Source organism: Myotis lucifugus, unplaced genomic scaffold (genome assembly GCF_000147115.1).
Source record: "Myotis lucifugus unplaced genomic scaffold, Myoluc2.0 scaffold_3867, whole genome shotgun sequence".
NCBI lineage: Eukaryota > Metazoa > Chordata > Mammalia > Chiroptera > Vespertilionidae > Myotis > Myotis lucifugus.
Genome location: NW_005874915.1, coordinates 1 through 13834, shown reverse-complemented (window position 1 = coordinate 13834; position 13834 = coordinate 1). Strand labels below are relative to the sequence as shown.

The 13834-nt window shown below is 56.4% G+C and overlaps 1 protein-coding gene across 1 annotated transcript; it reads right to left on the bottom strand.

Moving 5' to 3' along the window:
- Window positions 1-11: 11 nt before the first annotated feature.
- LOC102435116 (copine-2-like) lies at window positions 12-6117 on the bottom strand (the record flags this gene model as incomplete). Its single annotated transcript, XM_023749217.1, has 4 exons — window positions 6093-6117; window positions 5442-5650; window positions 1831-2010; window positions 12-86 (listed from the first exon to the last, which is right to left on the bottom strand). Coding segments are annotated over exons 1-4 (489 nt in total), but the record flags the coding sequence as incomplete, so codon positions are not given.
- Between the last annotated feature and the right edge of the window lie 7717 nt (window positions 6118-13834).

The following is a 13834-nucleotide window of genomic DNA, read 5'->3' as shown; positions in this document are numbered from 1 at the left end:
GGCGCTGGTACCGTAATCAAGCCCTTCCCGGCAGGCTTGTCATTCATCAGCAGCAGAGGCCGAGTGATCTTTTTGTTGGAGACGATCTGAGGGGAGAGAGGAGAGAGAGAAGGAAAGATGCTCAAGCACTCACAGCTCGCTGCTCCATGCCAGGCGCTGGCTACACCTCCCGCTGCGCGATGCTCAAGGGAGGCAAAGGGTAGCTATTGCTAACCCCACTGAGCTGGGGTGGTGGTGGGGGGGGGGGGGGGACGGAGGCCCAGAAAGGTTAAAACACTCGCCTGAGGTCCCAGAGCTGGGATGGGAGCCCAGCAGCCCGACTCCCACGGACCGGGCTGCCCCAGGAAAAGGCTCTTCAAGGCTCACGTCTGGAGACAACTGTGGGGGGTTTAGCCCCCTAACTGCCTCCCCTGAAGCCATCCAACCGACCTCACCCTCCCTGAGGAGAGGCTCAACTCTCTCCGTATTTTCACTGGTTTGCCCAGGAAATACAGTCACACCTGCGTCAGCGATCCACACACAGAAGGGAAAAGGGGCCACCGTGCCAGGCCTCCTGCCCACCCCCTCTGCCCACTGCACCCCACACCCTTCAGGGGCCACCCTGGCTCTGTTTCTCAGGGGAAAGGCCAGGGTTCCTGTGCCCATACGAGCATGTTCCACTCCCCCTACGCTGGTCTCCCTCTCCAGTCCCCTCCCTGCGCTTCTCCACCTTCTCTGTGTCCCTGGGGGCCCAGAGCACCCAGCTCCCTGTGCTTCTGGCTTGTGGGGGTTCAACCAGTGGGGGTGCCAGCAGGAGCCGGGAGAGCAGGCAGGGAGGAGGCTGGCTGAGGCCTGGCAGGAGCTGTTTTCCTTGCCCTGGCTCCTCTGCAGTCGAAGCCACAGCTCTCACCAGCCCTGCCCCCACTTCCTGCCCTGCCCCTCCCTCCAGGCTGGGGTGGCCCCGCTTGGCTGGTGTCTGGTCCTGCGTAGGGTTCCCCTCCCGGGTCAGTTCCCTGCCGCTGACCACTGGGCCTTAAGCTCTGGCCTCAGTTACCTTTTGAGGGTGGGGACACACAGGCCGGCGGGAACCCTGATGGAGGCACCCCACTTCTTACATAACTGTGGGTCCCTTGCTTTTTTCATTGAGCATCACCTCTTGCAAGGCCCAGGGCATTTCCGTCTCCACTAGGACCTCTCCAAGGAATTTTAATTTTATTCCCTCACCAACCCTATCGGCTGGGCAGTCAACATTATCCCCAGGTGAACTATGGGGACATCGAGACCCAGAAGGGGCTGGGGCTTGTCTAAGGGTCCACAGTCACAAAGGATGACTGTGTCAGAGGCTCCTAGCCCTGCAAACCCCCAACCTCCCTAAGTTCACCAAGGACTGAGCGAGATGGGGAAGTGCGGCCCAGAGAGGGAAAGGAAGTTGCTCAAGGTCACACAGCAAGGCCATCCCAGAGTAGGACTTCCCTGGGTGTCTTGGTTTCTGGGGGGATCCTCCTACCCCAGAGTCAAGACCACGCTTGATGGCTTCTAACGATCAGTAGCTCTGGCCACGTGGGGCCCCCTTTCCTGTGTGGCAACATCTGGCTGGCACTGTGCTCAGTGGTGTCCAATGCGAGCCCATCACCTGGCCCCAAACCCACCAGGCTCCTGCCCCCCTTTTCTGCCCGCTGGCCCCTCAAGCTATCTGTCTTTGTGATGCCACCTCCGGAGCCAGGCGGGAGAACAGGGCCAGGGACAGCCGGCGGCAGGAGAGACTCTGTCCAAGGGCCTGCCCTGTCCTTGGGAGCAGGGTGACATCTGGGAGGGTAGGGGCTGTCCGTCCACCTGCAGGGCCCGGCTCACCACGCCCAGGTTGCAGGAGAACTGGCCCAGGAAATCGTGCTCGTCGAGCTGTGTGCTGGACTTGTCCTGGTCGAACAGGGCGAACTTGAGCTTCTGCACCTCCTCAAAGTGGTAGTCGAGGACGAACTTCTTGGAGAAAGCGGGGTTGAGGTTGTTGATGGCAGTTTCGGTCCTGTCGTACTGGCGGGGAGGCAGGGAAGCGGGGGTCAGAGTTCAACCCTTCTGGGGCTGCTGGAGATGACTCTGCCAACTCGCAGACACCGACTCTGTACCAGGCACTTGGCCAGGTACCTGGACGGCTGCAGCGAGCATTGCTCTCAGCTCACAGAGGAGGACACTGAAGCACAGAGAGGTTGAGTGACTTACCCAAGGTGGAACAGCTAGCAGGGCAGGGCCAAGATCTGAACCCAGGTCTGACTCCGGCGCCCACACTCTTAACTCCCTGGCCCTGGCTCCATACCCAGGTGCCGGGATAAGAGCTCGGGCCCTGTCCTGCCTAGAGAAGTGACAGAAGGCAAGTCCCTCTCCTCATCTGTGCCTCAGTTTCCACTTCTGTAAAATGAAGGCTTTGACTCTCTGTGGTTTTAGTTCTTTTTATTTTGAGAGGATCCCTTTTCAAGCCACATTTTACATGGAAGCTGAGAGAGGCAACAGGAAGGAGGGATCCCTAGGGGGAGGGTCTGGGCTCCCCACCCCCCGAGGGCAGATGTTTGTGCCTTGTACGGAATCCTGGAATGTCAATACTGGAATTGTGCAGCCCCAGAGGTCCCACCCACTGTGGAAGCCAGGCCTGGGTGAGGACAGGGCCGGTACTGTGGGTCAGTGGTGGGGCTGGGACAAGAACCCTGCCCTCTGGCCACTCCACACGGAGGCCCCAAACCGCGGAGTCTGGGTGACCGTCTATTTTGGGGCTTGGGCTGTGTTGATTTTTCCTCCCACCCAGTCCATTTCCAAGGGCTGGAGCAGCAGGCAGAGGTCTTGATCTTGGGCTATTTTTAGCTGGGGTGGCTGGCCTGGGTGGGAGGGAGATAGTCAAGGGTGGGGGGCACGGGTTCTAGGCACCTGGCAGAGGGCACAGGATGCTCCAGACGAGTTGGCCTCATGCCTGGAACTACCCCCGCCCCCCTTCTAGGAGTCCTCAACTGACCCCACGTTCCACCTCCCAATTCTGGCTGCATCTCCAAAGCACTGGGTGACACAGAGAAATCCCCACCGGCTCTGGGCCCCAGTTGCCCCTCTGTAAAATGGGTCCATAGTCTCAGCACATTTCCTTGGCTTCATAAGGACCCAACATCTGCGGAAAGTCTTTGTCAACCACAGTATGTCCAGAGGGATGTCCCCTGTGGCCTGGCTAATTACAATGACAAACAGATACATATTTTGGAAAATCTATACTCATATAAAACTGTCTGGAAGGCTGGGTACCCAACTTTTTAAAAATCCTCACTAGAGGCCCTAACTGGTTTGGCTCAGTGGATAGAGCGTCGGCCTGCAGACTGAAAGGTCTCAAGTTCGATTCCGGTCAAGGGCATGTACCTTGGTTGCGAGCACATCCCCAGTAGGAGGTGTGCAGGAGGCAGCTGATCGATGTTTCTCTCTCATCGATGTTTCTAACTCTCTATCTCTCTCCCTTCCTCTCTGTAAAAAATCAAAAAAATATATTTTTTAAAAAAAATTAAAAAAAAAAAAATCCTCACTAGAGGGTATTTTTCCATTGATTTTTAGAAATAGTGCAAGGGAGGCGGAGAGACAAAGAGAGAGAGAAACATCGATGTGAGAAACACATCGATTGTTTGCCTCCTGCATGGCCCAGGGATTGAGCCTGAAACTGAGGTACATGCCCTTGACTGGAAATCGAACCCGGAACCCTTCAGTCCTCAGGCTGACACTCCATCCACTGAGCCAAACCAGCCAGGGCGGGGTACCCAACTTTTAACAGAGGCTCTCCCTCAGAGGCAGGCTCCCCACTATTCTGACTTTCTTCTTCCAGTCCATCTGGCTTTTCTAAATTTACTACAATGAACATAGACCCTTTACGGAATAGGAACGAAGCAATAGTTAAGACTGGAAAGTCTTAACAGTTTGGATTTCTCAATGTCCTTCCTCAACCTGCATCGCTCCCCAGTTCTCAGGCCAAAGCTCTCAGGCCAGTTCCGACGTGCCTGGCTGTGGCCCCATCGACATCCCCAGCTCTGGGTTCCTCAAGGTAGGCAGGGAGGGGGAAATCCACATTTCACAGATGAGACAGTCTCAGAGAGGGACAGCCACCTGCTCAAAGCCACACAGCAAGGAGTAACAGAACTGGGCCTTGGTCCAGCATTGAGACTAAAGCCTGGGTCTCCCTATCCCTGTTTGCCCCTCACTGTGTGTTCGTTTAGGAATAAGTGGGGTAAGTTATTTAACAGTGGAAGCAAGCACTTTATAAAACTCTAAGGTTTTAGCTACATATATAATAATTAAAATATTACAATATAAATATAAAATTATTTATATATATAAAAGCCTAAGCGACCGGTCAAACAGTCACCCAGACAACCGGCTGGTAACTATGATGCACACTGACCACTGGGAGCAGACGCTCAACACAGGAGCTGCCCCCTGGTGGTCAGTGTGCTCCCACAGTGGGAGTGCCGCTCACCTGACCAACGGGCACCAGACGCCAGGCTCACGGCTGGCAAGCACAGCTGCAGCAGCACGAGTCTCTCCTGCCTCTGCGGCAGCACTACAAGTGGTTGGTGGTGGCAGGTGCAGCGAAGCCGGGATGAGCAGAGCGGTGCCCCAGCCGTCTGCGGCTTCTCGCACTACTACATCCCTTGGGGGATGTCAGACTGCCAGTTTCGGCCCATCCGACATCCCCCTGAGGGTCCTGGATTGCGAGAGGGTGCAGGCCACGGCGAATGACCCCAGCGGTGCACGAATTGTGTATGTATAAATCTAAATCTATGCCCTAACCGGTTTGGCTCAGTGGATAGAGCGTCGGCCTGCAGACTGAAAGGTCCCAGGTTCGATTCCGGTCAAGGGCATGTACCTTGGTTGCGGGCACATCCCCAGTAGGGGGTGTGCAGGAGGCAGCTGATCGATGTTTCTCTCTCATCGATGTTTCTAACTCTCTATCCCTCTCCCTTCCTCTCTGTAAAAAATCAATAAAATATATTTTAAAAAAATAAATCTATGAGTTATAATTATAGTAATTTAAATACAAATATATTTAAAGTAATATTTAAATACATTTTAATTTTTTAAAATATGTTTTTATTGATTTCAGAGAGGAAAGGAGGAGAGAGAGAGATAGAAACATCAATGATGAGAATCATTGATCGGCTGCCTCCTGTACGCCCCCTACTGGGGATGGAACCTGAAACCCGGGCGTGTGCCCTGACCGGGAATCAAACCCTGACCTCCTGGTTCATAGACTGACGCTCAACCACTGAGCCACTCACTCCAGCCGGGTTAAAATTTAGTTTTAAGAGTAACAATTTTCTAAGAAGTCCCCAGCCCACACTCCAATTACCTCCAAGGGCCTGGCCGGGAGGCCCCAGGATCCAGTAGAAGCCCCTTCCCCAGACACCTAGCCACCCACACCCATCACAGACACGCATGGAGGGGCTCACCTCAATCCACCGGCCATTGTTCTCTGTGAAGAGGACGCAGAAGGGGTCGGACTTGGAGGTGACGTCCCGGTCCAGCAGGTTCTGGCCACTCACAGACAGCTCCACCTTGCACACGCAGTACTGGGAGCCCACGGGGGCGGCCCCTGCGGCTGGGGCGCCCTGACCCTGTATGTGGGCCATGGGGGGTGGCGGCAACAGTTCCTGGCAGTCTGCGGGGATAGGAGTGGGGGGTCAGAGAGAGGGAACCGACATCTGCCACACCACCTGGGTAGAGAGACAGAGGATGTGGGTAGAGAGATACGAGGAAACGTGTGTGTGAGGGGTGTATATGTGGGCAAAAGATCGGAGAAAGGAGAACGCAGGAAATGAAGGACTCTGGTCAATGTGTTTCGTGTGTCTTTGGAGTTATTCTCTGCTCTGGCCACTTTTTATTTATGAGATACACACAGGTCCAAGTTGCCCCAGTCGGATCAGCAACAAATCACATTGGCGTGGGCATCCCAGACATTCGTTTTACCAGGAAAAGCTGGGCTTCTCCTGAGCAGTTCACACGCCGGCATCTTGTGGCTAAAGTGGAGCTTGTAATGACAGGTTCCCTCATTGCTTTGGCCACTCGGAAGCTCACTTCTGGCAACGTATCCAAAACTTGACCTTGCTCATTGTCTATCTCGTTCATCCTGTATCCCTGGCCTGAGCATGTGACGGGTGCATAGGATGCACGCAGTATATACTCAAATAAAAATAAAAGCATGAGTGTGCCCCGGACGGTGTGGAGTTCTATTCCTGTCAGGGCACATGCCCAGGATGTGGCTCCATCCCCTGTAGGGGGTGTGCAGGAGGCAGCCAATCAATGTTTCCTCTCGCATTGATGTTTCTCTCTCTCTCTCTCTCCCCCCTCCTTCCCTCCCTTCCTCTCTCTCTGAAGATCAATAGAATTTTTTAAAAATATATTTTTATTGATTTCAGAGAGGAAGGGAGAGAGAGAGAAACATCATTGATGAGAGAATCATTGATCGACTGCCTCCTGCATGCCTCCAAACTGGGGATCAAGCCTGCAATGTGCCCTGGACCAGAATTGAACCCAGGACCCTTCACTCCATAGGCTGACGCTCTATCCGCTGAGCCAAACCAGCTAGGGCAAATAGAATTTTTTTTTTAAAAAAAAGCATGAGTGTATAAATCATGAACAAATAAACCCTCCACCTCACTCAGATCTTCCATGAGTTGGTCCTTATCCTCACCATAGAGTTTACCCTTTCATTGTGCACAACTTCCCAAGATTCCATGCACTGGGCCTTATGTGCCCCTCCCACCGTCAGGCTAATTACTGGCATTGCTCGCTTTAAGCAGCTTTCTCTCCAAGTGCAAGGTGTTCATTTGGAGCAAGTGCGGAGAAGCCGCCTCACGGGGCGGCGGGGAGCTCTGGTCCCACAGGTCCCGGGCCCTGTGGACACGCCCTCGGGCTCTCTGAGCCTTCGTTTCCTCACCTGCCCACGAGACAGCAGGACACAGTCTTGGAGAGTCCTGTGGTCAGATCTTATTTCCGCTGGTGCATGTTTAGCTAACACAGGCCCATCACCCTGTGGACGAGTAACTCTTACAAAGGCCAGCTTCCAACTCCTTGACTACTATCTTGCCCCCCCCCTGCTGAGTAGGAAACTGGCCCTGCACTGCCCCGGAGAGGCAGGTGAGAGGAGGGTTCGTTCCCTTGGGGACGACGACGAATCCGACTTTCTGTGCTCTGGGCTCTGACTTTGATCTGCAGCCTCTAATCCTTCTTCAGGCTTGTGGGGCCGCTGCTACTATGGCCCCATTTTCCAGAGGAGGACACTGAGGCTCACTCACTCCCCCTAGGGTGTGTACTGAGCATTGCTCGGTTCAAGCACTGTGCCAGCGCCGGCCGGGGTCCTGCAGGGGGAAGACTGTCAGGCGCAGCCCTCACGCTCCGTCTGGCTGAGAGAGTGGGAACAGCAGCCAGGTTGCCGGGGCTGGAGTCCCTGCAGGGAGCTGGGGCTTTATTCTGAGCCTGACGGAAGCCTGGAAGGTTTTAAGCAGACAGGTGACATGATCTGATTTCTGTTTTTAAAAGCTCCCTCTGGCCCCTGAGGGGAGAGAGGGCTGTCAGGCTAAACAGAGGCAGCAGGGAGGCTGGCGAGGAGGTGGCTGGCATCCAGGCAGGGAGGACGGAGCCACAGCGGCAGTGCTGGGCCGTCCCCCTCCCTCTGACCCTGGCACAGGCCACTCTCTGAGAGCCAGCCCCGCTGGGGGTGTCGGGGCAGTCTCAGGCCGTCTGCAGGTGAGTGTGGGGCAGGCGCCAGGCCCCTGGCCCCTCCAGGCAGTGCCTCCAGGCCTGCCCCGCATGAGAGAATCTGGACAGGGACAAAGCCGGTGCTCATCCCCTCCCCTTACCGTCTGTCCCTAGAACCTCATTATCATCACATGAGCCCAGAGCGGCAGGGCAGTGCTGTAATTTGCCGGCAGGATTTATTCTCCTCGTGTAAAAATCAGTTTCCGTGGAGGGGCTGGAAGCCACACTCCCTTTCTCTACGAGCAGTTGGGTGCCGTGCCCAGTCGGGGAGGGGTGAACATGACCCCGGGAGGGTGGGGGAGAGCCATGTCCAAAATGGACATCTTGCCTTGTGGCTGAGAGAATGCCTGCTTATGCCAGAGGCGGGGGTGGGGCATGACAGTCACCCATTTTACAGATGAGGAAACTGAGGCTGAGAGAGTGCAGAAGTCACCTGCCCGAGGTGGCAGGGCCAGGAAACAGCAGAGGCAGGATGTGGGCAGGGTCTCCAGACTCCCAGGCCAACGCTGGGCTTTCTACCAGGTGGAGGCACTAGGACCCGGCTGGGCACAGCTGGGGAGTCAGCCAGGCGAAAGGCTAAGAGGGGCGCAGAGTGCCCGAGGTCAGCAGTTTCTCTAGGGTCACCCTGTCTATACCCCTGCTGATGGGGTGCATTCCAGCTCCCCTCCTCCTCTCCACCTCACAGGCCCCCTTCCTGGCATGCTAGATGCCACCTGGGCCCCCTGCCAAGTCAGACAGCTCTGTTTTCGTCCTGAGGGGTCCCAGGGACACACACTCAGGCCCGTGCACTTCCTTGCACATGTACACACGTGTGTATGGTCACATAGGCACGTACACACATGTCCCCGAAGAGCACATGCAAAGGCGAGCTCTAGTATGAACACTCTGGGGCCACTTCTCCCCTCCCCCCACACCCGGTCCAAGTCTCCATATCACTCACCTGTCCTCCTGCCCCTCCCTGGCTGGGCCTGGCTGAGGGCAGGGGCAGGAGGGCAGGTCACAGGGAGGGGTGGCTGGGCTGGGCTCCCTGAGCCACTGCCACTCCCTAGATCAGCTCCCAGGCCCCAGAGCGAGCGAGCGAGCTGAGCCAGTGAGCGATGGGTGGGCAGGGAAGGGGCGCTCCTCCCCCGGCTCGGGGCAGGTCCCCCAGCCCCAACTCACCCTCTGGCTGGAAGCCTCTGGATCCCCGAAACGGGGAGCACATCATGTCCCGAGTTGGGGCGGGCCTGGTCAGAGTGGGTCCCTCTGCGCCAGCCCAGCGGTGGGCAGGCGGGCGGGCGGGACCCTGAGGCCTGACGCAATGGAAAAAGAAACCACAGCTCAGGCCGGCCGGGCCCCCTCCCCTCCTACTCCAGCAAAGAGGGCAGGCAGGCAAGGTGTCATTAAGGGAGGGCTGGGCCTGCCATGAGAGATAGAGACGCTGCTGGGTGCAGCACCCGCCTCACAGGTAATTTGAGGTTTCAGGCTGGAAGGGGGCACGGGGAGCCAGAGCCTGCTCACAGATGGTGCTGACTCCTGGCCCAGATGGGCACAGGCCTTCCGGGGTGACTGGACCCCCAGGGAAGGGGCTGGAAGGCAGGGAAACAAATTAGTAGTCTCTTTTACAGATGGGCTCACTGAGGCAGAGAGAGGGCAGGGCTTAGGCATTCCCATTCAGTCACTCAACGAACACTCCTGAGCTCCCTGCAATGAGCAGCAATAAGCAAGACACAGGTGTTGGCCCCCACAGGGTCCACGGGCCCCAGCTTAGAGGACATCTTGTCACTTAGGCAGAAGGACAGCATTGAACCACAGGTCCAGAATATTCTGGTTTTAGCCAGCGACCTCAGGACCCATCTCCTTGGCCTCTCTCTCTCCTTCACCCCCTTATCCCGCTGCTGCCGCCAATTCCACCTCCAAGCTGCAACCTCATCTCCCACGTCCCTGCCTTGGCCCGGCCAGGCCCGTGATCTCGCACTCAGCCATGCACTGGCCCATGACAGTCCCAACTCTCTGCCACACCAGAGCCAGGGGGAATCTTTAAATATTCAAATCAGCTGCTACCACAGATCTACCTGGAAACCTTCCAGTGGCTTCCCCTCCCCCCGCCCTGACCTGACCCCACCTCATGCCACCTCCCCCTCGCTCCCTCTGTTCCAGCGACTCTGGCCTCCCCGCTCTGCAGACAGAACCTGCCGGCACCGTGCAGAGGTTAGGAACATGGACTCTGGACTCAGACAGCCCAGGCTCTGCTCACCTGCTGCACGACCTCAGGCAAGTTTCCCCTCCGTAAAACAGGAACAATAAGAGCGCTTTCTTGGGGCATTGTGAGGATTGAGTGAGGCACAGCCCTCAGAACACGACAGAACGTGTGTTCTTATCTGTGATTCTTGCTGTATGGGCGGGGGGAGGGGCAGGAGATGTGTGAAGTGCACGGTTTATGTAATGGGGGCAAGGGTTTAAACTGGTTGAGAAAGGTGCCTCTGGGCTCCCCTTCTCAGCTGGCAGGGATGCCAAGGTGATGCACTGGGGGGCAGGGGGCAGGGAAGGAGTATGAGGCTCAGACCCGCACCCACAAGCCCTCCAGGGTGCTACACTCCTGGGCTGTGGCCTCCAGCACCCTCAGGGCTGCTGGGTCCTCGCCCACAAGTCCTGCTCAGTGGGATCTAATCACTGACAGCAGAGGCCCCTGGGTGGCCCTAGGTTCTCCCTGCTCCAAATGTGGCTCCCAGATGGGCAGCCTCAGGGTCCCCACCCAGGCGGGCTCAGTCGGAGCCCCTAGACTGGCACAGATCTCCCTGTGCCTCCACAAGGGCCTGGTGATCCTGCAGAGAGCCAAGTGCACACAAAGCCCAGACCTGTGAGTTCACAGCCTCCGGCCTAGACGGTAACACTCTGTCAGTCGGAGCCCCCGATTAACTAAATATCGGTCCCACGGGTCCTGGTGGCTGCAGTCACTGAACCTGCAGGGTTTTAACGTCTTGAATGAGTCTAGATCTAAGTTACCTCCTTCACCCCATTCTCCAGACAAGAAGATCCAGGAAGACAAATGACAGCAGGGTTTTCCAGAGGAAACAGAACCAATAGGATATATAAATAAGTATATATGTATACTTTAAATATATTTTTATTGATTTCAGAGAGGAAGGGAGAGGGACAGAGAGAGAGAAACATCAATGATGAGAGAGAAGCATTGATCGGCTGCCTTCCTGCATGCCTCCTACTGGGGATCAAACCCGCAACCCAGGCATGTGCCCTCGACCGGAATCGAACCTGGAACCCTTCAGTCCGCAGGCTGATGCTCTATCCACTGAGCCAAACCAGCTAGGGCTCGAAATATATTTTAAGGAATTGGCTCACATGATCGTGGGGCCTGGCAAGCGGAAATCTATAGGGCCAGACAGGAGGCTGGGAATTCAGGGGACTGTTGATATAGTGGTCTTGACTCCGAAATCTACAGGGCAGGCCAGGCAGCCTGGAAACTGGGCAAAGTTTCTGTGTTGCAGTATTGACACTGAATTCCTTTTTCTTGGCGAAACCTCAGCCTTTGCTTTTAAGGCCTTCCAATGGATCGGAGGAAGCCCACCACACAATGGAGGCAGGTGCCTGTTTCTCGGTCTGGGTGCTGCTAACACAGGTGTTTGGGGTTTACGAACGGTCATTGAGTTATACCTGTGGGAAATCTGCTCGATTTTGTAGGTTGCACTTGAATAAAATGTTAAATTAACTCAGGGACTCCCCTATAAAGTCCCTCCTGAGCCCCAATCATTTACGATGTCCCCATATTGTGAACACCAGCTTAGGAAAAGTCACCCTCGCTTGAGCTTAAAGATGGGACTGAATCTTATTTTCATCTCTCTTGTTCCCAGCACAGAGGCAGAGCATGGGAGCCAGACAAACGTTTGTTGAAAATGAGGAAGAGTGCCTGGCCGGTGTGGCTCAGTGGTTGAGCGTCAACCTATGAACCAGGAGGTCACGGTTCGATTCCCGGTCAGGACACATGCCTGGGTTGTGGGCTCGATCCCCAATGTGGGGTGTGCAGGAGGCAGCCAATCAATGATTCTCTCTCATCACTGATGTTTCTATCTCTCTCTCCCTTTCTCTCTAAAATCAATAAAAAATATATATATAATTTTAAAAAGAGTGAGGAAGAGTGAAGGGGAAAGGAACCAGAGCATCTTGGAATGATCAGAATCATGGGTTCTTGGAATCTCTTGCGCTGAAAGGTTTTAACGTTTACCTGGTCCCACCTTCCAGCCACATACTAACGCCAGCCACAGTCCCATCACCCCAACCTCCCACAGCCCTGGTTCTCTGGGGGAGGGGGTGCACCCCAAGCTGCTCATACTCCCTGGGCCTCCCCGCGTACCTAATGCTGCTGGCTCCTGCCAGGCAGGCGCAGCCCCCAGAGAACAGGCGGGTGCTCTCATCAAGGTGGGGGGCGGCATCTCGACTCCAATCACTGCTCCACCTTCGCTGAGGCACTGGCTGCTGCTCAGAAGACACCGCGATCCCGACAGGCAGCCGGGCCATTATGGGGATAAATATAGACACAGCCGCACGCACGGGAGGAGGCTGTGGCAGGGATGGCCCCATGCCCCCTGAGGCCCCGGCTTCCACCAGGCCACACCCAGGGGTTGGCTCTTCTCTGGATCCCCCTTCTAAGCACCAAGCTCTGCCTCTGGGGGTGGGGGTCCCCGGGGCGCTGGGTTCAGACCTGTTTCTGCTACAGCCTCCCCGTCCAGGTTCAGCCTCGTAGTCTCGGCTCCTTCACCTCCCGCTTCCCAGGAAACACCACGGGGAAGGGCGTGGATGTGCTCTGGGATTCGGAGAGTACTTCAGGGACCTTGGGGTGGGGCGGGCCTGGCCAGGCTCGGAGGGTGGACCAGCTAATGGATGGAGGGCATGGTGACCGTGACCATGGGCCAAAGTCTGGCTTCATTCAAAGGGGGCTCTGGGGCAGCCTCAGACTGGGGACTGGGGCACAGCCCTGTGGCTCCACCTGTGGTGCCCCCCCACCCCAGGGGACTACCATGGGGAGGCCTAGGGGACAGGGGCTCCCAGCGCTGTGAGAGCTCCTGCAAGTCCCTCCGCAAGCCCCTTCCCCGCTCTGTGCCTGGTCCCCTGCCTGTCAAGGGCTTGGGCTCCTTCCAGCCCTGGGGACTCTAACAGGCATCGCTGCTCTGGCTCCCAGCCCCGGCTCCCGCCCAGCGTCTCCGGGTAAATGAGGCCTGAGAGTCGTCTGTGCTCGCCCAGAGTCTGAATCCCCTCCGCGTTCCCCGAACCGCAGCCTCTGCTCGCATCCCCCGCAGATGGGATCTCCTGCCTTTTGTTAATGGCTCCAGGCAGCGAGCTGGCTTTCACGCCAGCCACCCACAAACACCCTGCTACGCTGAAAAGCACCCACCCGCCCCGTCTCACCCAGTGAGCAGGGGTCACTCTTGCACCCCAGGCAAGAGGCCCACTCCCGGGGACCCAGGCCCTCCTTGGCAAGTCCTTCTGCCCAAGGACAGCGCCATCTGCTCTCCAGCTCCTGGGCTCCCTGCAACCCAGCAGGTGGGCCCTGTGAGTATCGCCCCATTTTACAGGTCAGAGAACTGAGGCACAGAGAGGTGATGCCACACGTGCCCATCGGGGCTGAATTGTGTGTCCCCCACAAAAGGATATGTTGGGATCCTAACCCCAGGACCTCAGAACGTTGTCCTATGTGGAAGTGGGGGCGGTGCAGATATAACTGGTTAAGATGAGGTCACGCTGGAGGAGGGTGGGTCCATAATCCCATGTGACTGGCGTCCTTAGGGAAGGACAGCGTGAGACACGGAGGGAAGGCAGCTGGGAGGAGGAGGCTGGCACTGGAGTGACGCGGCCACCAGGTAAGGGATGCCTGCAGCTACCAGAAGAGCGAGGAAGTACCTTCTCCTAGAGCCTGGAGGGAGCACGGCTCTGTCAACACCTTGACTCTGGACCTCTAGCCTCCAGACCACGAGAGAGGACATCTCCGTTGTTTTAGAGCAGTGGTTCTCAACCTTCTGGCCCTTTAAATACAGTTCCTCATGTTGTGACCCAACCATAAAATTCTTTTCGTTGCTACTTCATCACTGTAATG